Genomic DNA, 21,891 nt, shown 5'->3' with positions numbered 1-21,891 from the left:
AAAGAAAATGATGAAACTTATTCAAAAGAAACAAAAGCACGGATTGTCTCGAAAATAGGACAGCGGCAAATAGGGCAATTGGATAACTGATCAGCACATGTTTTACAAGTCAGGAGATGTCCGCAAGGACGAAAAAGAATGGACATGTCTTGAGTGTAACATATTTTACAAAGTGAAGCCTCTGACAATTGGCTAACATCCTTGTTAACAGATGTCAGCGATCGAATTGAAGAGGATTGTATACGATTTGCGGATTCGCTTTGTCTATTCAGCACAAATTCGCATGCTGGAGAATGTCTGCGATGTTCAAAGTCAGGATCGTGTTCCGTCGTCCATCGTGAAAGGACAATCAAGCATGAAATACATTGAGTCTGATCTGCCAATCCGCGGTAGATAAAACCTGCCATCGATAAGGCCTGTCAATAAAGACAAGGAAATTGATAAAAATATAGTGATATAGGGGTGCGGGACATCTTGAGTGTTGCGGCTAAAGTGGCTTTGATGCGTACCTGGGGCGACGGAGAACTCAGCGATCTTTCCCATCTCTGGAACGTGGTTAAACGAGCGGATGCTGTTCTCAGGACGACTTGCGATAGAGCTCTTACCGATCCGGTTGGTCCCACTTTGGAGAGTTTGTTGCATATAACACTTTGCGTAGCACTAAAGGATGCGATTTCCATTTTGGAAACAGGATCGTGTGAGGCCAGCCAAAGAGGAAACGACAACTTGTTGTATCAGCAGATCAAGTTCGAATGATCATCTGATCCAGTTCTCATCGATATTTTATTATCTGTGACGTACTGTTTTGCACATATTTTAAAATGGGGATGTCTCCTCTCCAATGTCTCGTAAATCCCTTAACCACGCTATTATCATAATCCAGCTGAATGGGGAATTAAAGGATTAATATTTATTCAATCCTTTTTGACCTTCATTCCAATAAAATGTAATCCAGAGATATCTTAATCTTTCCGATCCTAAGTAATACAGGGTAGGCACATAATGATTGCTGATTTTCACAGGCCTTTAGCTTCAAGGTAATCCTGGTGCTCAATAAGTTTGCGTAAAAGATTAAATGCTAATGCAACCGTCAGTTTTGGGCTTTGACGATAATACCCAAATAACTATCGCGATAGGACCTTATGTGTGTTCCTTTTGCTAGTTGCATTTTTAAACGTTGCCAATGGACGATAAAACACAAGTATGGAGGGAAATTAATCAATGAAAGTAATAAATCGGAGTGCATTCTGTATCATTCGAGCACACGGAAAGCTGTAAAGTTAAAGAAAAACTAATGCCCTCGTGAACTATTTTGGGCAATAGCGAGTCAGGAAGTTATGATACGTTTTATGATGCATCTTGGATTCACTGCACTTCCGGACTGGGCAAAAGTCCATAAAGATTAACCATGTCCGCTGGCCCGCCCTATTTAATTTAAAGTTCGAAAATTCCAGAAAAAACATATACACTTATCGAAGTAGTCCGGCTCGAAGGCATTGCTTGCAACCTGACCTATTGCATAAAATTACAAGCAAATTTTCTAGTTTGATTTGTGTCTCAGCTATGATTCAACTAAAGAATCAAACATGATCAGGGAGGAGAGGTAATCAAAATTTGCCTTTCTGCTTGATGTCAGTGATATGGTTGGTATAACTACGTCCAGTCAACCTTAATGCTACATCTTTCATCGCCTTGGCCTTGATACACCGCACATGCCGTAGGAAGCCCCCCCCCCCCTCATTTTGATTGCCGACTGATTGATAGCCAAGGGTTTCTAAAGTTCATCGCACTTGATACGCATGTCTGCCACTTGGCACATAATGAAGGAAATTATTTGAATGTGAGTCGAACGCGTATTCGAAAAATCAAAAAGAAACAGCCACTCCCTCAACATGAGATTGGCCTTCTAGTTAGCTTCTGCCATGAAACCAACTAATCAATCAAAGGGAAGTCAATTATTGTTGCACCTTAGCCTACTGGCTATACCTGCTCACGTAATAGAGACCGATGAACTCAAAAATGCCTATAGAAACAATGAAAAAGGATTTAAAATGATGCTGCTAGAGGGATGAAATTAAAATCGAATCATACTAGAGGCACAAGATAATATCACCCTGTTTTAACCTTCAGGTTCCGTTAAATGTATCCAGTAAAGCAGCGCCATCCGCATATTTGCCATTCGGGAGTTATCTGTGCGTGGCCTAAAATGCAAAGTAAGGCTAACATATAGAGGGCACATGGTTTCATTGCTGGTTGGCTATGATTCCTACTGATTTTCTCTATAATAAAACTTTATCGAATTGTGGCTTTATAACTATCATATAGGGTGCAGTATACGTGACGGACTTGGATAGCGTGAAGCGTCTAGGTCTTCAACAAATTCAGTTTTAACGTGACGAGAGATTCATGGCATTCACCCTCATCAAAGGAGGCTGAATTTGAGGGGTTGATGGAGAGGGTTTCGGAATGATGAATAATGATGGGGGTTGAAGTAGAATGATTTTTGATGTCTTTTTAGATTTTGATGGAATATATTGCCCTTTGGCCATTGGTAACTCAAAAATGAGGTAAAAATCGTGATTTTCTTACAAATATTTGATAAAATATCAGGTCTACAGAAGGTAATTAGAATTACCCTAACCCCAAAACAACCCTGACGTTGGGGTTACAGGAGTATATAAAGGTGGAAACATCCCTCGCAAGTAGGTACAGTCGCTTCCTGGCTCCTATCCCGTTTGAAATTAATTCCTTTTTAGCATCAAGTCATCCTTTTTTTATTGTTTTGAAAGATGCGTCTGATTATATCGTCCTGTTTAATTGTGGCCCTAATTGCCATCGTGACATTTGGAGAGGCTCAACACTACCAGCATCCAAACAGTCCGTATGTTTTCCCCGGCTATCCCATGATGAATCGCCAACAACAAGACAGCCGCTTCTTCTTCAGCGGACTCTTTACCACGTTCACGTACACGGTGTCGACAACAACGGTCACCGCAACCGCTACAACCGTGACCACTTGTACAACGTCATCAACGACCCTTAGCACTTGCACGGCCGGACGCAGACGCCGTGATGAGCTTGGCGTCCGCAATCCTCGCGGTCTCCTCTATGAAGAAAAAGAAGATGATGTGGAAGATGGAAGCGTTTCATTGGCATCGCATACGTAAGAAATTGATTTATATTACCGAAATGCTTAACCCAAACATGAAAATGTTGTTTGCATTTAGCTCCGAGACTGAAGCGATCCGTAGCCCGAGACAAATGGAAGTGCAACCCACTATCCCCTATGCCATTCAACCTACATTCGGAGCTTATTATACACCTGAATTAGGTTACAATAATATTCATTCGGCTGTGCCACTTAGTCGGATTTTCTTGGCATTTGGCACGGCCACTGTGACGGTTACATCGACTTCTACCTCTACGTCAAAGCTGACTGCCACCTGTAGCAGCACTACTGGTTTCTCAACCTGCACGTCATAAAAAACGTAAAATTCAAGCTTATTAACTCCTACCTCACATCTTATGACCTCAAGTTCTCTCCTGCTCAATTCTACGATTAAAATAACTTATCGGATTTATATTTATGTGTTCTTTTTATTCCTTAAAAGTTCAACAAAATGAACTTTGATTTTTAATACACTTTTACGCATTCATATATCATTTTGACTAGACAACTTTATGCTTTGCATTAACTTATTCATCTACAAGTAATTGGTTTACAGGGTCTTCTAGTCTGACGGATCTTCCATCAACGTCCTATGACATCAGCTTAGAGTCCTTTAAACCATAACGATTCGTAGGACTGGACGTCTCACCTGTCTATCACAGTTTCTCAGTGCATCAAGGTTAATGTCGTAGATTATTTGCCCTTGTTAATCTTCTTGACAGAAATATTACGCAGAAGCGGACCATATTCTCTGAAAGTAGCAGCACCAAGGATTTTCTCTTAACGTTTCCCCTTGGCCTCTGTTTATATGAAGGCTCAAATTAATTAGTTTTACGAATGTCTTGTGCCATTTGATTTCACTTACGAATGATAGGCTAATGGAACTTCGAACAGACTGTTACTACACAGCCGACAAGCTAAATTAGATTTTTAATGGAAATGAGACTACAAACCAATTGCTACTCGTTTCGAAATATATTTGAAGAATGATCGTGAAACGCTCACGACTAAACATTTCTGTAAAGTCGAATTTCCTGGCTGAGTAGTGTCAAGGGCATGTCAGTTGATAAGGTTTCGTGCGTGACAGCTAACCTTGCTTGGCAGTCCAATTACGTGCCCTTATATCTGAACCATCAAAATCTCTCGTTTCTTAAACGACGTGGCGTTTTGTTAAGCGCTTATAGCTGGAAGGGAGACAAGATCAGAGAGGCCTTCTTGTGTTTTATTTCTTCGTTTTAGTTGATCCAGAGCAAGAGAGAACTGAAGACGCACGTTATGAATGACCTGCTCTTGCTGTGCATTTCTTTTTCCAAGTTTACTCAAAAAATATGACTAAATGGTTTGCTAAGTTATTTAGCAAGATTTCTTAAAAATCATTCTTCTATCCATCAAAATGCTCAAACATGTCGTCATGCTACTTTGAGCATCATAAGAATTCTCTTTAAAATGAAGTTGAGGAAGGTAAAGAGAAATTAAAATGTGTGCCACAAATGTGTAGCATTACTTGACGATCGGCCAAAAGTAGCCAGGGATTAATTGTATAACAAACCTCTTTTGCGTTTTGCTCTTTACTTATTGGATATTCGCTTGCTACTGGCCACCGATAGATCTTTTTAGACTTTTGCCTTTGAACGCCTCAGCAAATGGACTAATTAAAGTGGTTGTTTTTGAAACTGTTGTTTAAGAAAGGAGCAAGGAAAAAGGAAAGGAAGCATGCTACATCATATTTTGCTGTATAATCAGTTGGTTTATATCTATACCATCCTTTCGGCATCGCAATTATACCACAAGTCTCAATTTACCATTTATGCTATTTACATGAAGGGATACAGTGAATACCTGACAATCAACTTTGATAATGATACTTCAGATCATGCATTGAACATATGATTTCCTTAATATCTTAGGAGCCACACAATGACATCATCAAAGTTGTCACGACATGTTATCATAAGCGATGCGCTACACGACTAGTTATGCGGTAAGAAAACCACAGCAACCGCAACTGTTCTCTAAATTCAGACAGGCTGCAATCAACACAATATTAAACATCGGTAGTAGTATACAAGTATAAAATTAGAAACATTGGCGATACGGACAAACTTTTTATGAAACGGCTACCTTGAATAATCCCACCCCGTTAATTTCAACTATGGCCAGTGTATTAATGACGTATACGATTCAAAAGGCCAAATGTGTTAGATGGACCAGTCTACGAAAACGACCTGAGCCAACAGAGGAGTTAAGAGCCCTGGAAGCCGCAAGCGATTTGTTCCAGGGTTGATAAGTGACATCGACGAGGTAGAAGAGCAGGGTTTGGTGCTATGCATTTGGTATAAATACTCAGTCATATCAGCAAATTGTATCAACAAGCAGCTCAGCTCGCAACAACATTCAAATACATTCCAATAATCAAAGCACAGAATGAGTCTTAAAGTTTGCTGCATTCTCTTGCTGGCTTGCATTGTCGCCATCCAAGCTGCCGATCCGCCCAAAAAGGATACGGCCACTGATGCCCGCATTTTCTTGAGCACCTTCACCGTCATCCTTTCCACTGTTACCTCTACTACCACCATTGGCTCTACCACCACTTGCACCACTTCAACAGCCGCGCTTAACACCTGCTCCGCTGGTCGCCGTCGTCGTGGTCTCTTCTACGATGAGGCTGAGAACCAAGGCCGTGCCCGCCGTGGTCTCTTCTACAACGATGACGAACCTGAGGCCATCAGTGCCCCAGTTAAGAGGTAAAAATTATAGCTGTGGTTTTTAATGAATTACAATGATTAATGTCTTTCTTCTCTGTTAGAGCTGCTGAGCCTGCTGAGCCTGCTTCCAAGGTGACCACAGATGAAAGCAAATCTGTTCCATTAGTTGTCCAGTCCGGTTTCAGCCTTCCGGAAGGCTTCGTCACACCATCCGGAACTCCTCGTTTCAAGCTGGCATACGGAACGAGCACAATTACCACCACGGCTACATCGGTCTCAACACGCTCGTTGACAGCTACGTGCGCCAGCACAACTAGCTTCAGTCTTTGCGCCACATCTGGCAAATAAGAAGATTGACAACATAGACCTTTTTTTGGACGAATTCGCCATGACATACTGTATATCACATGTTGGCAATGTTTCCCAGATAGATTATTGCTTCTCTTATACGTGACTAAAAGAGTCATATGTAATTGAATGTTTGTTTGTAAAACGTTTTCCCTATTCCTGGCATGTTTTTGCTCTGTAAGACATCGCGGGAGTATTTATCCCATCAAATATTTCAGTTGAACTTGAATATACAGTTGAGCAGCAATTCATTTTCCTATTCGTGTGAATGTACAGTTCAAAAATTTCAACCATCAAGTAGCAAGTGATAGACAGCCACATGCTACTTACGATGGGCAGCTTTATGGTTCCAGAGCATCCGAATCCGAGTCATTCAAATTCAAAGAGGTTATAATAAAGCCGCTTCAGTTCTGTTTTATTCAAAAACGCTTAAGCAGAAGCAGTTCGATTTTATTCGTAATCATTTTTTTAAATACAAAAAGTCGGGCTTAAAAATTTGGGCCTGAAAAGTCGGGCTTAAAAAATTGGGCTTGAAAAGTCGGGCTTAAAAAGTCGGGCTTATGTAATTTTTTGCTAAAATATTCGTATTGTAAATGATGCATGCTTACTATTCAAAATTTTCTGATGATCACGAAAACCGATTTCGTTTTCACGTGATACTTATAGTTTTCAAATTATTTCAATTCAAGTTATTGCAGTAAAGCAACTTTAATTCCGTTTTATTCAAAAACAGCTTAATTGACATAAAAATTAATCACATTCCCGAAAGTGGCGTTTAATTTTCGCAACAACGGATGGATTCATTCGATTTCAAGCCCCATTTTTCGCTAAAAAAGTATGACTTGTTTCGTTTATGAAAGAGGTTGGGGAGGGGGGGAGGGGTTCTAGTTCAGTCAAAATACATCAACGTGATAGTATACCCATTAGTACATGGTAGAACGATTTCCGATCAAAACCAACTTGGTAAGGCCTGCTATGTTCCAATTGAAGCTCGAATAATTCATTACGTTTCTTGTCTTGTATTAAACGGCTTCCTAAATCTGAAATAAACGGGCGTATCTGTTTACCTGGTGTACTCTCTTATTTCAGAGTTGCAGTATTGGCCAACTTAAAAGGCCAAGTCTAAGTTGTCATAGATTTAAAATGTTGATGCATGACAGACTTAGAAAGCACACATGTTTGGTGAGCCAATCACTGTTCTTGAAAGCCTTCTTAACTTCAGCCATCGGGGTATAAGGAGGAGATAACAATACACGAACATCATCGAAAAAGCGCTTAGTTAAATTGTATATAAATAGACTGCAAGTGACTGGTGCACTAATGCCAATTCTCTCTTGAAGCCATCCAGTCGACAAGCATTTCATTTCATAAAAATGCGTTTTGAAATTGTTTGTCTGTTGGTCTTGGCTGTGGTGTGCGCTTACGCCGCATCCGACGTAGCTCCTAAAAGCGATAAAGATCGATTTCTAATTGCCACCAATAGCCTTTCTTTCACTACATTCACCGTGCTGAAAATAACCACGACCACCACTTCCACCTTTACATCCACTACAACATGCACAACCTCATCGGCCGCCCTGACGACTTGCACCATCGGCCGTCGTCGTCGTGGTCTGTTCTACGATGAGGCCGCGTCCCAGGGCCGTAGTCGTCGTGGACTCTTTTACAACGACGAAGAAGCCGACGCCAAGGAAGGCAGCGCTTTCCTCCCAACTGACAAGAAGTACGTATAGATTATACTGAATATTTTTTATTGTTTTCATCATTGTTGAATTTAAAAAAACTAGGTCCAGCAACCCCGTTGCTGAGGTTGCCAACACTCGCGCCGATGAATCATCTCTGATCCCCTTGGAAATCGAGGCTGGTTTCAATTTGCCAGCAGTAGGACCCAATCGTTTCCTGTTGTCTTTCGGCACGTCCACAGTTACCAGCTTGGTCCTTACCACGTCGACCATCAGCTTGACGGCCTTCTGCAGTAGCACAACCGGCTTCGCACTTTGCGGATCTCCTGGGAAATAAATTCTAATATCACTTTGTGTTACTGCGTATCAGAAATATTCCCGCGAAATCAAAACGATTCCGGCCTTTTTACTTTTAGTTTCAACGAGCGAGAGGGAAAGACACCGTCGCGCATCATGTATGTGAACATATTGGGTTCATGATTATTCCTGTGAATACCTTGAAATAAATATTGATAAGCAGCAATGAAATAGAATGTTTTGTTATTCACTTATGGTATATTTGCAAGTCACGAAGTAAAGCAAATCTGTCCACATGGCAAACGAATAATGGTTCTTGGGAATGATATAAACAGTGGGGTATTTAAGTAGTTGAGCTTATTTTGCGATCTTGAGGTTCTTTTATAATCAAATTTTTTGAATCTTGCATATTTTGAATTAGATTTTACTTGATGTAATTGGGTATCAACATTGGGTGATACATCCTTCATGTAAACACGATGTATAACGTTTATGACGCCTCAATGTTTTCTTATAGAACCTTCACCTTGTAAATTTCATGAATAAGTTTAGTTCAGGATTATCTTTTTCTATAACGTAGCGGATATATTGTTTAATAACTCGCAAATGGAGAAAATCATTTTTGCTGAATCCATTCGCATTGCCAAAGTCCGTTTAAACACATATTCGGTAAGCATATCAGACGACGACATCCTGAAATTAAAAATCTATAAACGTTCCAGAATATAAATCGACACAATATGAAAGGTCAAAACAATTATGGGTTCCACAAAGAACGTATTCCCAAATAAGATTCTCCCTAAGTAGACTTAAGGATGTTGCGTTGATGGATCAGCGATCACACATCAGCGATGTGACATGTAATAGCCTTGCAAACAAACAACAGATCTTGGAGAACCAATAAGATTTCTTTCATTTCCATTCGCCTCAAGCGTCTTCCGTGTATGATTAACAAACAAAAAATCACGATGTCGTTGGCACAATCCACATTGGTATAAATACTTGGTAACTGCTCGCCGTTTACCATCAGTCTTAATAGATTCCATCAGCTTTCTTTGCCTAGATTCTACGAGGATGCGCTTTGAAATCATCTGTTTGTTGGCCTTTGCCGTGCTTTCTGCCTATGCCACGGTAGAGAAGAAAGATGATAAAGATCGTTTTCTCTTGAACGCAAACACTGCCACCATCTCATTTTCTACCTTTACCATAATCAAAAGAAGCACTACCGTCACTTCCACATTGACCAGTACCACCACTTGCACCACCTCAACAGCCGCTCTGACTACCTGCACCATCGGTCGTCGTCGACGTGGCCTCTTCTACGATGAAGCTACAGCCCAGGGACGCAATCGCCGTGGTCTTTTCTACAACGATGAGGAAGTCGAAGACAAACAAGGCAGCACTTTCCTTGCTACGGACAAAAAGTAAAACACTTTTTTTTCTTTAATTTGCTAAATCTATGTTAACATGTGTTATAATAGGGCTAGCGATCCTGTAAATGAAGTTCCGGCTTTCAAAACAGCCGCCGCTGATGAGGAACTCATTCCGTTGGAAGTTCAGGCCGGTTTCTCGCTGCCTGCCGGACAAGAAGGCAACCGATTCTTGTTGGCTTTTGGTACATCGACTATCACCAGCTACGTCTTGACATCGAGCACCATCAGCTTGACTGCCTTCTGCAGTAGCACCACTGGCTTTGCGCTCTGTGGAAATGTAGGAAAATAAGAAGCAATGAGCCTGTACTGGTCTCAAGCTGCTGAGCACGTTGGTCAGACTCTTCCGTCAATATAAACAAATCACATTATATCCCGTGTTACAAGAACTATTCTTCCAGAACTCCCAGTTTGTTGCTCCCTATTTTCCCTACAGTACATTCCAAGTTCTCAATCTTAACCGTCACAAGAAAGCACTATCCTGAAATACATTTCTATTTAGGGCTTACGTCTTTGAATTACCACTTGTTGTTGATGAGGAAATGTTCACGAATAATGTGATAGTGAAATTGTAATTGTACTAAAGGAGTACTGATCTATTTATCCGCTCGATATCCATGTCTCTTCTTCTCATTGAATTACACATTTTAGCAGCAACACAATGATTGACGTCCGATTAAAGTGATTTGAAAGATAAATCCATCAGTTTATTAGGTCAGGTAGAGAGAATAACGGAAAGAGTAATAGTTCGTATTACTCAAAATAAAGCGGAACCGAACGTTCCGTTCGTGAGTAATAGCGAATGAAACATTAGCTTTTCTTTTACAATCCGTAATCTAATGTTTGCGATCAAACTATCGCGGATGTATGATATAGATGGATTTGTTGGTACCTACATGGTTTGATCATCGATAACGTACCCGAAAAAAATCATTACTACTAAAGTGGCTTACTTAACAAGCGTTAAATTAGACGCAATAGTGGCCGACTATCCGATTTCAACACATACAAGAAACCCTTTACTTATCCCGAGCTACAATGACCCAAGATGTATGATGCATACTCTTCTAAAAGTAATCTAAAATATGAATGCGCATACGAATTGCCATATCAGCTAATACCATACAGACAGCAACAGACCGACCTGTTATAAACGGCAATAAAGATCAGAGGAAACGATCGTATTAGTAGTATTAGACTAATGTTAATAGCGCACGCAGACCTGTAGTAATTGAAACGAGGGGGGTTTGATTGACGGATTTACCTAGGTCGTGGAAAAATATACCTGCTTGGATGCAAATATTTTCGTTTGATTTCAGCTCGTTTAGATGGAGAAGATCAAAACAGAAATGGGCGTGACCTCAGATTTCACCTTTATGCAACTAACACAACGAAGTAGAGTTGATGATCCTGGTTGTGTTTCTCAAAAAAAGTAAACGAAAAGATGGAAACTAATCAACGTTTGAAATTGGTTTGGCAACGACCTAATGTTTGATTGACATTTAAATGTTGCCTTTCTCGGAGTCCGGTACCTTCACTCCTGACAGTAGATGACCAATCCAGCCACTAGGCTCTATCAGCCCATAACTGCTGTGCTGGACCGTATAAATAGTGCCCAGCAATGAGTTAAGGCAGAGCCTCACTTTAACACTGAAGACGCCTCCATTTGAAATCTCAAACATCAAAATGCGTTTTGAGTTTCTTTTTTCACTGATCTTCAGCATCGTCGTCGCTTCCTTTGTCAATGGTAGTCACGGCACTACGGAAGCCAATAGTTCCCGAATCTTCATCTACAATGGCAGTTTATCTTTCACGACATTTACTGTTCTCAAAACGAGTACCACCGTCACTTCCACATTGACCAGTACCACCACTTGCACCACCTCATCAGCCGCCCTGACTACCTGCACCATCGGTCGTCGTCGACGCGGCCTCTTTTACGATGAAGCCGCATCACAGGGACGCAATCGTCGTGGTCTTTTTTACAACGACGAAGAAATCCAGAACAAAGAGGGTAGCTCCTTTCTTCCTGCTGCCACAGGGTTAGTCAATGCCTTCTTGTTTTATTCAAAATTTGTGCATTAATTTCTGTTGCATCATAAGCAATGCATTTTATTCAATTTAATTTCTGAATTCTTGAATCGCCTTAGCTCAAAGAATCCCGTTGATGAGGTTCAGTCTAAATCAAGTGACAATTCCGCGATCCCGTTGACCGTTGAATCGGGTTTCGAATTGCCAAAAGATAGCCCAGTGAATCGCTTTTTGGTAGCGTTCGGGACGTCTACACTCACATCTTACACCGTCACCACCTCAACCATCAGCTTGACGGCGTTTTGCAGCAGCACCACCGGTTTTGCGCTTTGCGGTACTACAGGAAAATAAGCAACACATTTTAAATACTTTGCAAATGTACACAAACGAATTGCGGCACCGCAGGTGGCTTGGTTTCTAATAAGATAAAAATAAGAAAATGAAAAAAAATTCGAATTCCTTTGCATCTTCATTCCCCGTTTCAATTGTAATAAACAGAAATACAATCACAAAAAATTCTACACGTTTATGACACGTTGGCAAGTGTTTTTTTATTACGATCAGAACAACGACCAATAGTAGAAATCGCCCTTTGAATCAAAGCACGAACACAAGCAGGACGTCTTCCAGCCCAGGTCTAGTCCTTTTTCCGATTTTGGGTTAGAATACTGCGTGACTGATATGTAACCCGTTTAATTTACTAGCGCCTTCTTCTGGAAGAAGACTGTACCTAGACAATCGTTCATTCACGAGTCCGTGAACTAATGGAAGATTGAAAACGTTGGCAGTTCCTTGTCGGTGCAAATTTTCATTTTTCACACTTAATTCTCTTGCTATTCAGTTTGCCAAGCTGCAAAGGCTGGGTAAGAAAATACCTGTTCTTTTCGGTTGTTTCTTGATTTCCGTTTCTTTCAGGGAATTTCGTCAAGGTTATTTCTACAATTTCTATAATTTTGTCCCGAACAACGCTTGAACGCTTAAAGGTTTCAAATGACACGTATCTTTTGCTTTTCTTGACCTCTGGCCATCTCATTTGAAAAATGTGCTTCGATTAGGTAAAAAAACAATGGATTCTCGCAATTGGGCCCAGATTATCTAAAAAGGTATTTCTAGCAAATATATTTACACTGCCCATTAATACATTCATTGACCATTTACACTCTATTTAGGTTAAGTGCATCAGATATTTTAGATGAAAAGCTCGTTGCTGTGGCACCAAAATGTGAATGTTTCTAATAGCTATACAGCTGGAGGCTATTATCAATTCACACATCCCCATTAGCACTGAACAGAAGCACAGCAATAGCAACACCTGGACAATGGTCTACGATACGACTTGGTTTTTAGCTTCAGCACATTTCAAACCGAGAACTCGCTGATGTTCAATTGACGGATGAGACGTAGCACAGACTACGAATTATATTAATTTCGTGACATATTTCGAAGATCAATTCAAAAGCCCTGAGCAATATGAATGAATTCATACCATACTGGCAGTTCATAGTACGATGAACGAGAATGTGAACGAGGACGTCGAACGCTACCGAGCAAATATATGGATGAAAATAAAGGCATTACGTAAGCATAATATACTGTAAGTACCGACATACTACAATTCTACGAGTAGCTAATTTCTAACTATTAAAAAATCATCAGGCCGCGAGGCAACTCTTTTTCGACTCACGGTACGAAGCTGCCGAAGGAGCCGCATATAAAAGACCGGTAAACTGACGACTGCAACCAATTTCTGTTGGATCTTCCAACTCGATCTTAGTCTGATTTATCTTCTTGCTCAAAATGCGTCTCACATTTGCCTGTCTTTTGGTCTTGGGAGCTGTTGCCGTCGCCTACGCTGAGGCCAATCCTGAACCCCAAGTCAATCCCCAACCATCGTTCGATCAGTCAACATCAGTAGAGGCTGACGGACGCACATTCTACACCGTAACTTTGACCTTCTCGACCTCAACGACTTACACTACAACGACCAAGACATCGACATGCACCACGTCCACTGGTGGCCTTTCCGTCTGCACAGCATCTGGCCGACGCCGTCGTGGTCTCCATCTCAGCGGAAACAAGGAAGGCCGTGGACTCTTCTACAATGAAAATGAAGAAGCCAACGAAGATGGCAATATCTTTTTGCCTTCTGTCAAGTCGTAAGTTTCATTTTTATTTCTTTCAATTACCAATTTCAAATATATTTCAACTCGAAATTGCTAGACCCGAGCCCGAAGTCGCCGCCGCAAAAGCCGAATCTGTTCGCGTTGAACGCGCTCCCGTTGCGATTCCTTACGTCATCCAGCCCGGATTTAGCGCACCTTCCGGAGCTCAACCTCGCGTCCTTTTGGCATTCAGCACTGTGACAACTACTTCCACCTCGACCACCACAACGGTCACTTCGCTGACTGCCATTTGCCAGAGCACCACAGGTTTCCAAGTCTGCGGCTCAAACGGAAAATAATTCGAACGTTCTTTAAATTATTATATTATTATGTGCTAAAATCCAACTTCTATCGGCTTTCTGCATTATTTTCTTATCGGTAATTTTTACCGTGCTCAATATAAAGGTTTTTACCGTCGATTTTGCTTGGCGACGATTTACACAATGGTTCCAATGAGGTTTCTCTCGGTTTTATTTTTGTAAATGTCATTACTCACAGTCGACATTTTTTGGCTCCTGCTGGAAGTATTTATCAACCTTGCTTTACTTCATTCTTAACTGAAATAAACTAGTGGATGACGAAAATGGAATTTTTGGCCAACAAACTTCGGCGCGTTCGATGAGCCTTTCAAAAGTTAGTGATTGATGCTAACAATGAAAACAACAGAAAGAATTGCGAAGTATTATCCAAAATGTGTTGTGCGATACAAAAAGAGGAGTAATAAAGTACTGATAGTGAAATTGTTGAATTTATAGTCAACATCCTATGAATCAACCATAGTTAAAAAAATTTGCCTTTTATCACAGATGTTATACAACCAGAGGAGTTCAAAGAACAGCTTGAATTGTCATGATTGGTACCCAGTAGCTGCCAACTGGACAGTTGCTTTCGGCTAGGTATCCACTCGCTGTTGTAGAGGCCAAAAACTATAGCCACATGAGGTAATGAAGTGACTCTATTTGATTGATGGACATCTGGCACGAAATATATGGCACTTTGCCACGAAACTACGGCAAAGTTGAAAGAAGTCTGAGGCATTCGCATAGTGCCACATGACAGAAATCCACCAATTCATCCATACGTGCCATGTCCTTTTTTTAGCACTAAGGTTTCATTCTAATTTCTCGATGATGTTGCCGATGGTTTGACCAACCGAAAAATCCTAGGTAGTTGGCAGCGGGTGAACTTATTTGGCCGACAATGCAATGGCCGAATGAATAGCTGAAAGCCATCCGGCATAGAATGTATGTTAACGAGCAAATGGAGAAACTAGAGTATGGCTTAGCCTATTTCTTCATCAATGGATCGCAATACAACTTCGATAGGCGAAAATGAGAAAGCACAATGAAGAGGCGGGCATGAGCAAATGATCATTGTTTAGTGATCTAGGCTACATCAATCGGCTATAGAAATATAAAATTATACCTACTGATTTTTGACCTATCAAAACATCATCAACCCTGCAGGGACCCAAATGTATGTACAGCCACATATAAATTCGATGTAAACCGTATAAAATTCTATATAAGGCCAAATACAGGCTCGGTCAAGACGCTGAAATTCTGAAAGAAGTTCCAGTACAATTGCGAAAATGAAATTCCTCTTTGCAAGTGTGTTGGTATTGACTGTATCAGCGTGCGTTTATGCTGAAGCTCAACCGGAATCCGATAACAACAATCAAGAAAAGACTTTCAATGCGGGTGGTCCAGAATCCTCTTACGCTATACAACCGAGAGCTGAAGGCCGATTCATCTTCAAAACTGTGACGCTGAGTCTCCAGACGTCGACCATCACCGCCACCACAACTACGGTGACAACATGCACGACTTCCACCGCTGGTCTTTCCGTTTGCACAGCTTCCGGACGACGTCGTCGTGGTCTCCATCTTAGCGGAAAGAAGGAAGGACGCGGACTGTTCTACAACGAAAATGAAGAAGATAACGAAAATGGCAACGTTTTCCTGCCATTACCCAAGTAAATTAAATCTAACCGCTTCGATTAAAGTTTTGTATAAATTAAATGATATGTTTTTATAACTTTTTGTTTGTCTTATCACAGAGTGGATGTTCAACCCATTCAACAGGAAGTTGAATCTGCTCGTGAAGTTCGTGAGTCGATTGAGCCGATCCCATATGTCGTACAGCCCGGATTTGAAGCTCCTGCCCGGCAAAATCGGTTGTTATTCACCTTTACCACGACGACCATTACCAGCACTACCACAGTAACATCTATCGCCAGTCTCACCGCCATTTGCATAAGCACCACCGGATTCCAGGTTTGCAATTCTGCTGGTAAAAAATAAAACACGAACCAATCCTTTCCAAAAAAAGCTAAATTACCTGAACCAACGTTCTGCCTTTTGATGTTGCGTTTTAAACATGATTCTTTGTTGTATTTATCGATACACTTATCCATAATAACCATTTGATCAAAGCTGCCTCGGCCATTGACCTGTTTGTTACTGTAATCCGTTTTGTTAATTGACTGTGGGGCTAAATACATATTCAACAAGCATACATTATGAGCAATTTCATTTAACATTATTTTTATCTAACGAATAATGCGTGAGTTTTTCGCTTACCAAAAAGTGTTGAGCGACTTAAGTGGCCATCACGTCCAGGAATTCTTTATCAACACCTTGCTAATTTTTTTATCGTCGTTCCCTAACCTAACCTAACCCCACGAGTCGTTTCATTTACAAATATATAAACAAAAAGAACACCGAAATATCAAACATGATTTTTTGATCCCTGAGGTAGTCGGTTAACACATTTTCCCGTTGCTGGGCGTTACCAAGTATGCCAACTAAAGTATATAAAGGAAGACAAATGTTCACCCTCAATATCTTGTTTACTTACTTCGTGAAAGTCACTCCCTATCAGCTTAATTTCAACCAATACAACACGGAAAAAAAAAGATGCAACATTCTTTGCAAAGCTTCTTGGTCTTGGCCGTAGCAGTTTATTGCGCTTCTGCGCAATATCAAGCGAGCGACCCTCATCCGTCTTTTGATGCCATTCAAGTCAAAGCTGAGGAGCGTTTCATTAAAACAGCCTCGTTGACATTTGTAACAACGACAGTTACCGTGACAACGTCCGCTGTAACAACATGCACCACGTCCACAGGTGGACTTTCGGTTTGCACGGCTTCCGGAAGACGCCGTCGTGGTCTCCATCTTAGCGGAAACAGGGAAGGTCGTGGACTGTTCTACAACGAAAATGAAGGAGAAAGCGAAGACGGAAGTATTTTTCTTCCTCTACCTGAAACGTAAATACATCACAATTTGCTTTTCTTGTGTTAGTTCATTGTTTGTAGATGACTAATCAATACTTTGTACCTAATAGAATTAAAGAAAAGTCCACATCGTCTGAGGTTGTACCTGTCCGACAAGTCAGGAAAGAGGCCGCTCCTATTCCATTCGTCGTTCAACCAGGATTCAATGCTCCGGCCGGACAAGGTCGCGTATTGCTGTATTTCGGCACTTCGACCGTCACGACCACCTCCACCACAACTACCACTACTACGTTGACGGCCACCTGTCGCAGCACCACTGGATACCAATTGTGCGGATCCACCGGCAAATAAATTATATCTTGGCTGATTGGTTTGCTTATTGGGAGCTATCCAAGAATGATGGTTCAGTGCACTGATATTTAACTAACTCAGATTTAACATCTATAAATTTAACGTTTGTTAAGAGTTTGTAATAAAATTATTTGATCATGCATTATACCTGTTCCTTCTTAATATGTTCGCTTTTGGATAAGTCAACATTAATTACGGAATCAGACGTCACGAAGCTTTGTAAAACACTATCTTATGATTAGATACACTTTGAAAATAACGCAGACAATTTTAATAAAAGTGTCTTCAAAACTTAGGGATTTCCAATTAAGTTACATGGCCCATCGCTTTTGATCAATTAAGGCGATAATAGTTACCGCAGGAAAACTAATATCAACTAGGATTTCGAAATTGTACTTCAGTTGGACCTTCAAGTTCTTATATTTAATGTTAATGACCGCACATTTCCATAAAGCCAAGCTCTATCATATCCAAGATGAATTCAAACAAATATAAGTAATAGGGACTGAAAAAAGAAGTGGCATGATTACAGGTGTGTTAATGATACCAATTATATGCTGATACGTTTATAATTGAGCTTCTAGACTCCCGGCAATAAAGTTGCAAAACATTGCCTAAAGGTAAAGAGTCAGCGGATAAAAGATGTAATTTAGAAACGATAAGAGTATAAGATTGCAGAATGAAATCATTTGCCTAAACCTAGAAGGACCTTAACCAAAAGCTTTGGGTGTTTCATTTTACATCAACTGTAATAAAGTAGAGAAATAACAAATTAAACGAACATGTTATTCTTTCAAAGTGTATTGAGTTGCACGAAACGGCTTCTACAGCAATAACCACAAAACGAATAACCAGAGGCCTCTAACTAAATACTTTACAACGTGTACTCAAGAAATAATAAATTTTAAATTCAACGATAAATAAACCAGAAATTCAAATTAAGAACTTTGAGTAACATAAGATAAATATCTTGCCCTCTTGAAACGAGCGAAGAAAAGGCATATCGTTTCAAACGAACAAGCTATTTGCCGGTGGATCCACACACTGGATATCCGGTGGTGCTGCGGCAGACGGCCGTCAACGTCGATGTGCTGGTGGTTGTAGTGGTTGTCGTGGTAGTTGACGTGCCAAAATACACCAAAACACGACTTTGTCTAGAAGGAGCACTGAATCCAGGCTCGACGACGAACGGAATCGCCTTGGCCGCTTTGTTTTCTTCAGGAGTTGGGACGATCTCCGGTTGAATTTGCTTTACCTCTTCCCTGCCGTAACAGAAAATTATTAGGATAAATTCTTTTACATCAAATATCAATTGAAAGATAAAGCTTCATACTTGATAGGCGACGGCAAGAAGATGGTTCCATCTTCGCTTTCGCCTTCATTCTCAGCGTAGAACAGTCCACGGCCTTCCTTGTTTCGGCTGAGATGGAGACCACGACGGCGTCGTCCGGAGGCTGTGCAAACGGAAAGGCCACCAGTGGATGTGGTACAAGTTGCCATCGAAGTCGTTGTTGTGGTGATGGTAGTCGTCGATAGAGTCAATGATATCGTCTTGATAAAACGTTCGTCGGCCTCTGCGACATCGAAAGATGAAGATGGGCTTCCGCTCCTGAAATGAGTGTCAACGTAGTATTCGCTAGGATCTAGCTGGTATTGAGCCGATGCATAAATAATGAAGGAAACGAGGAATACGCTAGCGAAAACGAGCTGCATTTTTTTTTATCAGTTTGTTTTCTCTTCGTCAATGAGCTCAAGCTTGTGTCGAAGTGCCGGATAAAATTATCATCTTCCTTTATATACCCGATTTATTTTTGGAGGATGTTGCATCTTGCTAATATCGGGACGTGTATGAATTCAGCTGCTCCAGGGGATCATACGTTATATTTGAATTTTCAGTGGCAAACAAAGGAATGTATATTAGCGATACGTGTCAAAGTCCTCCACTTGTAATGTTAACGAATTATACTCACGCCATCAATCATAATGTTTTGAAACCCTTTCATTGCAAGAAACTTTACATTTCTTACCCGCAAGCAAAGCAATACAAAGACGGTTGGGCTTTAGCTTCATACAATCAAAATATTCTGGTTAGGTGGTAAATAATGATTTCGAGATAACGATTTTATGGCTACCGTTTTTTTTTATCTATCGATTTAATTGTCAGCGATTAGCACGTCCACTGGAGTTTGCGCTGGAGATTTGTAGCGAAACACGAATTATCTAGCATTTCTCTGTAGCCTCCGATATCGAAAAGAATCACGTTAAAAAAAAACTGCCTTCTTTTGTTAAAGGCCTGTAATAGTTTGGTTAACTACTGTGCCGTTTTACATCTATGTCAAACACGTTTTCAAAAGAGCCACATCGAGTTCTCCGGGTCCTGCTTGCACTCCCGCTGCTCTTCTAGATCCTTGATGAGTCTAGATCCATCGTTTAAGAAACGTAATCTGCAGCACTAAGTCGACTACACTATGCTGATTCAAGACGAATAAATGCGATGGAATCGTTCAAGGTATTCCTTTATACTTGGAATAGTCTATTACTATGAGATAACGGCGCAATACGTTACGTTACTTAAAGGCGAACACGAAACTCTTGACTGATGCGCAGAAATAGAATTTATCGAATGTAACGGGAATTATGTATCACCCTATTTTTAATTCCTTTCAATGCATGTGTATGTACGATAGAGGTAAAGAATTATCCGTTATCTCATCAAAACATCATTAACCCCGCAGCGTATAGAATTGTATTTCGGAGCTATAAGATCACCTATCAGTAAGCTCTGACCCACGATCAGGCTGAACAGCGTTCAAAATAGTATAAAAGCCAACGACATAGAAAACTTCATCCAGATGTTCACGCATTACGCCATCGACTTGCCTTGCCATCAGTCTCCGCATCCAAAAAGCCCCAGAAAATGCAACTCTTGTTTTCCAGCATATTGATATTGGCCGTAGCATCTTGTGTGTACGCTGAAGCCGGAAAGGATTCCAAAAACGACGGCCTAGAGAAAAGCTTCCGCGCTGGGGGTCCGGAACCTTCATATGACGTCAAGGAAGAAAAAAATGAAGGCCGTTTCATTTTCAAAACTGTGTCGGTGACTCTTCAGACATTGACTATTACCTCAACTTCAACTGCGGTATCGACATGTACGACATCAACGGGTGGTCTTTCCGTTTGCACTGCTTCCGGACGACGTCGTCGTGGTCTCCATCTCAGCGGAAACAAGGAAGGACGCGGGCTGTTCTACAACGAAAACGAAGAAGATAACGAAGATGGCAACGTTTTCCTACCATCTGTTAACAAGTAAAATACTTTTATTTCAACTGGCTATTTCTATAAGTTGATATGTTGTTAACAAATTTTTTATTGTTCTAATTTTAGAGTTGATGATAAACCTGTTCAATCTGAGGCTATTCGTGAAGCCAAAGAAAGCTCTGTTCAGACCGTTCCATTCGTTGTCCAACCTGGATTTGACGCTCCTGCTGGCCAGGGCCGTGTATATTTAGCTTTTGGCACGTCAACGATCACGACTACCACTACAACTACTAGCACTAGCACGTTGACTGCTATTTGCATCAGCACTACGGGATTCCAGGTGTGCGGATCCCAGGGCAAATAATTTTTACGCAAATACCTTTAAATTTTCCCTGATTACTTGACATTATGCTCCGCATTATCTGGTAAAAACTTTATTCCCGATCCAGCCTCTCGTCGAAAGCAAACGAGTTCCCAAAACATTATTAATCGACTAAGTATTTACATCCATCAAAGAGTTCTATAAATAATATGTTATTTTATGCCACACCTTTTGCTGGTGATGAAATCTCGCTATGCCATGGCACACTGAATACACTTTAATGCATCTAGGAGATTGTGTGATATTTCAGTTGAGTGGTGTCTTTTATTATACATTACTTCATTATCTTATACTTCTGAGAAGTAACGCAGTTGTTTCATTTCGACCAACTCTTTGAAATACGGAATGCAATTTTACGTACTTATTTATTAACAATTCCTATTTTGATTTACTATTTTTATCGGTAATCATTATATCTCTAAACCTAAAAGTCTCACGTAAAAACTAAATCTTGACTTGAAATTTGAGGAAACTTAACCTACTAAAGCCAAAATTAAACCATGATTTCGAAGTTTGCTCCTCAATTAAGCGGCTGTTGATTAAAACGAAATCAAAGGGCTTGCCACTAGAGAACGAGGACTGTATGCATAAGATTCACGTCACAACAAAACCGTAAACATTTAAAACATTCAAGCATCTTGCATTGGCAAATTGACTTTATTTTCAACCAAAGGATATCTACGCAAAATGTGAAGCGAGAAACAATGCCGGAAGGATGAAAAGGCTTCAAAACTATATATGATTGATTATTTGAATGATACAAGGTTACATGGTAACCTGGGGGATTTCAAAGATAATCAGCATTTTCTTGCAACATTTTGAAACGATCCAATGAAAATAGA

General features: G+C 40.6%; 11 protein-coding genes across 11 annotated transcripts; 9 read left to right on the top strand and 2 right to left on the bottom strand.

Moving 5' to 3' along the window:
• Positions 1 to 6: 6 nt before the first annotated feature.
• Positions 7 to 738, bottom strand: LOC130691944 (baculoviral IAP repeat-containing protein 7-B-like). Its single transcript, XM_057514988.2, has 2 exons — positions 510 to 738; positions 7 to 416 (listed from the first exon to the last, which is right to left on the bottom strand). The coding sequence occupies exons 1-2, from the start codon at positions 678 to 680 to the stop codon at positions 18 to 20; spliced, it is 570 nt and encodes a 189-aa protein (XP_057370971.1). The 5' UTR covers positions 681 to 738; the 3' UTR covers positions 7 to 17.
• A 1,979-nt stretch (positions 739 to 2,717) lies between these two features.
• On the top strand, positions 2,718 to 3,658 carry LOC130691935 (uncharacterized). Its single transcript, XM_057514979.1, has 2 exons — positions 2,718 to 3,163; positions 3,228 to 3,658. The coding sequence occupies exons 1-2, from the start codon at positions 2,790 to 2,792 to the stop codon at positions 3,481 to 3,483; spliced, it is 630 nt and encodes a 209-aa protein (XP_057370962.1). The 5' UTR covers positions 2,718 to 2,789; the 3' UTR covers positions 3,484 to 3,658.
• Positions 3,659 to 5,528: 1,870 nt separating this feature from the next.
• LOC130691945 (uncharacterized) lies at positions 5,529 to 6,469 on the top strand. Its single transcript, XM_057514989.2, has 2 exons — positions 5,529 to 5,913; positions 5,976 to 6,469. Exons 1-2 carry the CDS (start codon positions 5,594 to 5,596, stop codon positions 6,220 to 6,222), a joined length of 567 nt encoding a protein of 188 aa, XP_057370972.1. The 5' UTR covers positions 5,529 to 5,593; the 3' UTR covers positions 6,223 to 6,469.
• A 1,027-nt stretch (positions 6,470 to 7,496) lies between these two features.
• Positions 7,497 to 8,437, top strand: LOC130691943 (uncharacterized). Its single transcript, XM_057514986.2, has 2 exons — positions 7,497 to 7,945; positions 8,010 to 8,437. Exons 1-2 carry the CDS (start codon positions 7,596 to 7,598, stop codon positions 8,239 to 8,241), a joined length of 582 nt encoding a protein of 193 aa, XP_057370969.1. The 5' UTR covers positions 7,497 to 7,595; the 3' UTR covers positions 8,242 to 8,437.
• A 779-nt stretch (positions 8,438 to 9,216) lies between these two features.
• Positions 9,217 to 10,293, top strand: LOC130691941 (uncharacterized). Its single transcript, XM_057514984.2, has 2 exons — positions 9,217 to 9,625; positions 9,683 to 10,293. The coding sequence occupies exons 1-2, from the start codon at positions 9,276 to 9,278 to the stop codon at positions 9,921 to 9,923; spliced, it is 591 nt and encodes a 196-aa protein (XP_057370967.1). The 5' UTR covers positions 9,217 to 9,275; the 3' UTR covers positions 9,924 to 10,293.
• A 957-nt stretch (positions 10,294 to 11,250) lies between these two features.
• On the top strand, positions 11,251 to 12,189 carry LOC130691942 (uncharacterized). The gene is made up of 2 exons (XM_057514985.2): positions 11,251 to 11,673; positions 11,782 to 12,189. Exons 1-2 carry the CDS (start codon positions 11,318 to 11,320, stop codon positions 12,011 to 12,013), a joined length of 588 nt encoding a protein of 195 aa, XP_057370968.1. The 5' UTR covers positions 11,251 to 11,317; the 3' UTR covers positions 12,014 to 12,189.
• A 1,206-nt stretch (positions 12,190 to 13,395) lies between these two features.
• On the top strand, positions 13,396 to 14,224 carry LOC130691939 (uncharacterized). Its single transcript, XM_057514983.1, has 2 exons — positions 13,396 to 13,818; positions 13,883 to 14,224. The coding sequence occupies exons 1-2, from the start codon at positions 13,460 to 13,462 to the stop codon at positions 14,121 to 14,123; spliced, it is 600 nt and encodes a 199-aa protein (XP_057370966.1). The 5' UTR covers positions 13,396 to 13,459; the 3' UTR covers positions 14,124 to 14,224.
• A 1,145-nt stretch (positions 14,225 to 15,369) lies between these two features.
• LOC130691936 (uncharacterized) lies at positions 15,370 to 16,253 on the top strand. Its single transcript, XM_057514980.2, has 2 exons — positions 15,370 to 15,798; positions 15,883 to 16,253. Exons 1-2 carry the CDS (start codon positions 15,416 to 15,418, stop codon positions 16,124 to 16,126), a joined length of 627 nt encoding a protein of 208 aa, XP_057370963.1. The 5' UTR covers positions 15,370 to 15,415; the 3' UTR covers positions 16,127 to 16,253.
• A 454-nt stretch (positions 16,254 to 16,707) lies between these two features.
• Positions 16,708 to 17,426, top strand: LOC132088572 (uncharacterized). Its single transcript, XM_059497557.1, has 2 exons — positions 16,708 to 17,091; positions 17,169 to 17,426. Exons 1-2 carry the CDS (start codon positions 16,742 to 16,744, stop codon positions 17,407 to 17,409), a joined length of 591 nt encoding a protein of 196 aa, XP_059353540.1. The 5' UTR covers positions 16,708 to 16,741; the 3' UTR covers positions 17,410 to 17,426.
• Positions 17,427 to 18,396: 970 nt separating this feature from the next.
• On the bottom strand, positions 18,397 to 19,192 carry LOC130691938 (uncharacterized). The gene is made up of 2 exons (XM_057514982.2): positions 18,743 to 19,192; positions 18,397 to 18,671 (listed from the first exon to the last, which is right to left on the bottom strand). Exons 1-2 carry the CDS (start codon positions 19,120 to 19,122, stop codon positions 18,431 to 18,433), a joined length of 621 nt encoding a protein of 206 aa, XP_057370965.1. The 5' UTR covers positions 19,123 to 19,192; the 3' UTR covers positions 18,397 to 18,430.
• Positions 19,193 to 20,289: 1,097 nt separating this feature from the next.
• Positions 20,290 to 21,076, top strand: LOC130691937 (uncharacterized). Its single transcript, XM_057514981.2, has 2 exons — positions 20,290 to 20,715; positions 20,794 to 21,076. Exons 1-2 carry the CDS (start codon positions 20,327 to 20,329, stop codon positions 21,029 to 21,031), a joined length of 627 nt encoding a protein of 208 aa, XP_057370964.1. The 5' UTR covers positions 20,290 to 20,326; the 3' UTR covers positions 21,032 to 21,076.
• Positions 21,077 to 21,891: the final 815 nt, after the last annotated feature.

The sequence above is a fragment of the Daphnia carinata genome, chromosome 1 (assembly GCF_022539665.2).
Source record: "Daphnia carinata strain CSIRO-1 chromosome 1, CSIRO_AGI_Dcar_HiC_V3, whole genome shotgun sequence".
NCBI classification, from domain to species: Eukaryota; Metazoa; Arthropoda; class Branchiopoda; order Diplostraca; family Daphniidae; genus Daphnia; species Daphnia carinata.
The sequence above is the reverse complement of the archived record's forward strand: the minus strand, read 5'-3'. Positions and strand labels throughout refer to the sequence as shown.

Excerpts from the sequence above, each read along its gene's own strand:
- LOC130691937 (XM_057514981.2), top strand. The coding sequence starts at position 20,327 with ATGCAACTCTTGTTTTCCAGCATATTGATATTGGCCGTAGCATCTTGT. Across the intron at positions 20,716-20,793 it reads TTCCTACCATCTGTTAACAA|AGTTGATGATAAACCTGTTC; the intron begins GTAAAATACTTT and ends TTCTAATTTTAG.
- LOC130691938 (XM_057514982.2), bottom strand. The coding sequence starts at position 19,122 with ATGCAGCTCGTTTTCGCTAGCGTATTCCTCGTTTCCTTCATTATTTAT. Across the intron at positions 18,672-18,742 it reads TTCTTGCCGTCGCCTATCAA|GGAAGAGGTAAAGCAAATTC; the intron begins GTATGAAGCTTT and ends CTGTTACGGCAG.
- LOC130691936 (XM_057514980.2), top strand. The coding sequence starts at position 15,416 with ATGAAATTCCTCTTTGCAAGTGTGTTGGTATTGACTGTATCAGCGTGC. Across the intron at positions 15,799-15,882 it reads GTTTTCCTGCCATTACCCAA|AGTGGATGTTCAACCCATTC; the intron begins GTAAATTAAATC and ends GTCTTATCACAG.
- LOC130691944 (XM_057514988.2), bottom strand. The coding sequence starts at position 680 with ATGGAAATCGCATCCTTTAGTGCTACGCAAAGTGTTATATGCAACAAA. Across the intron at positions 417-509 it reads TGAGTTCTCCGTCGCCCCAG|GCCTTATCGATGGCAGGTTT; the intron begins GTACGCATCAAA and ends CTTTATTGACAG.
- LOC130691945 (XM_057514989.2), top strand. The coding sequence starts at position 5,594 with ATGAGTCTTAAAGTTTGCTGCATTCTCTTGCTGGCTTGCATTGTCGCC. Across the intron at positions 5,914-5,975 it reads ATCAGTGCCCCAGTTAAGAG|AGCTGCTGAGCCTGCTGAGC; the intron begins GTAAAAATTATA and ends CTTCTCTGTTAG.
- LOC130691939 (XM_057514983.1), top strand. The coding sequence starts at position 13,460 with ATGCGTCTCACATTTGCCTGTCTTTTGGTCTTGGGAGCTGTTGCCGTC. Across the intron at positions 13,819-13,882 it reads TTTTTGCCTTCTGTCAAGTC|ACCCGAGCCCGAAGTCGCCG; the intron begins GTAAGTTTCATT and ends CGAAATTGCTAG.
- LOC130691943 (XM_057514986.2), top strand. The coding sequence starts at position 7,596 with ATGCGTTTTGAAATTGTTTGTCTGTTGGTCTTGGCTGTGGTGTGCGCT. Across the intron at positions 7,946-8,009 it reads TTCCTCCCAACTGACAAGAA|GTCCAGCAACCCCGTTGCTG; the intron begins GTACGTATAGAT and ends TAAAAAAACTAG.
- LOC130691942 (XM_057514985.2), top strand. The coding sequence starts at position 11,318 with ATGCGTTTTGAGTTTCTTTTTTCACTGATCTTCAGCATCGTCGTCGCT. Across the intron at positions 11,674-11,781 it reads TTTCTTCCTGCTGCCACAGG|CTCAAAGAATCCCGTTGATG; the intron begins GTTAGTCAATGC and ends GAATCGCCTTAG.
- LOC132088572 (XM_059497557.1), top strand. The coding sequence starts at position 16,742 with ATGCAACATTCTTTGCAAAGCTTCTTGGTCTTGGCCGTAGCAGTTTAT. Across the intron at positions 17,092-17,168 it reads TTTCTTCCTCTACCTGAAAC|AATTAAAGAAAAGTCCACAT; the intron begins GTAAATACATCA and ends TGTACCTAATAG.
- LOC130691935 (XM_057514979.1), top strand. The coding sequence starts at position 2,790 with ATGCGTCTGATTATATCGTCCTGTTTAATTGTGGCCCTAATTGCCATC. Across the intron at positions 3,164-3,227 it reads GTTTCATTGGCATCGCATAC|CTCCGAGACTGAAGCGATCC; the intron begins GTAAGAAATTGA and ends GTTTGCATTTAG.
- LOC130691941 (XM_057514984.2), top strand. The coding sequence starts at position 9,276 with ATGCGCTTTGAAATCATCTGTTTGTTGGCCTTTGCCGTGCTTTCTGCC. Across the intron at positions 9,626-9,682 it reads TTCCTTGCTACGGACAAAAA|GGCTAGCGATCCTGTAAATG; the intron begins GTAAAACACTTT and ends GTGTTATAATAG.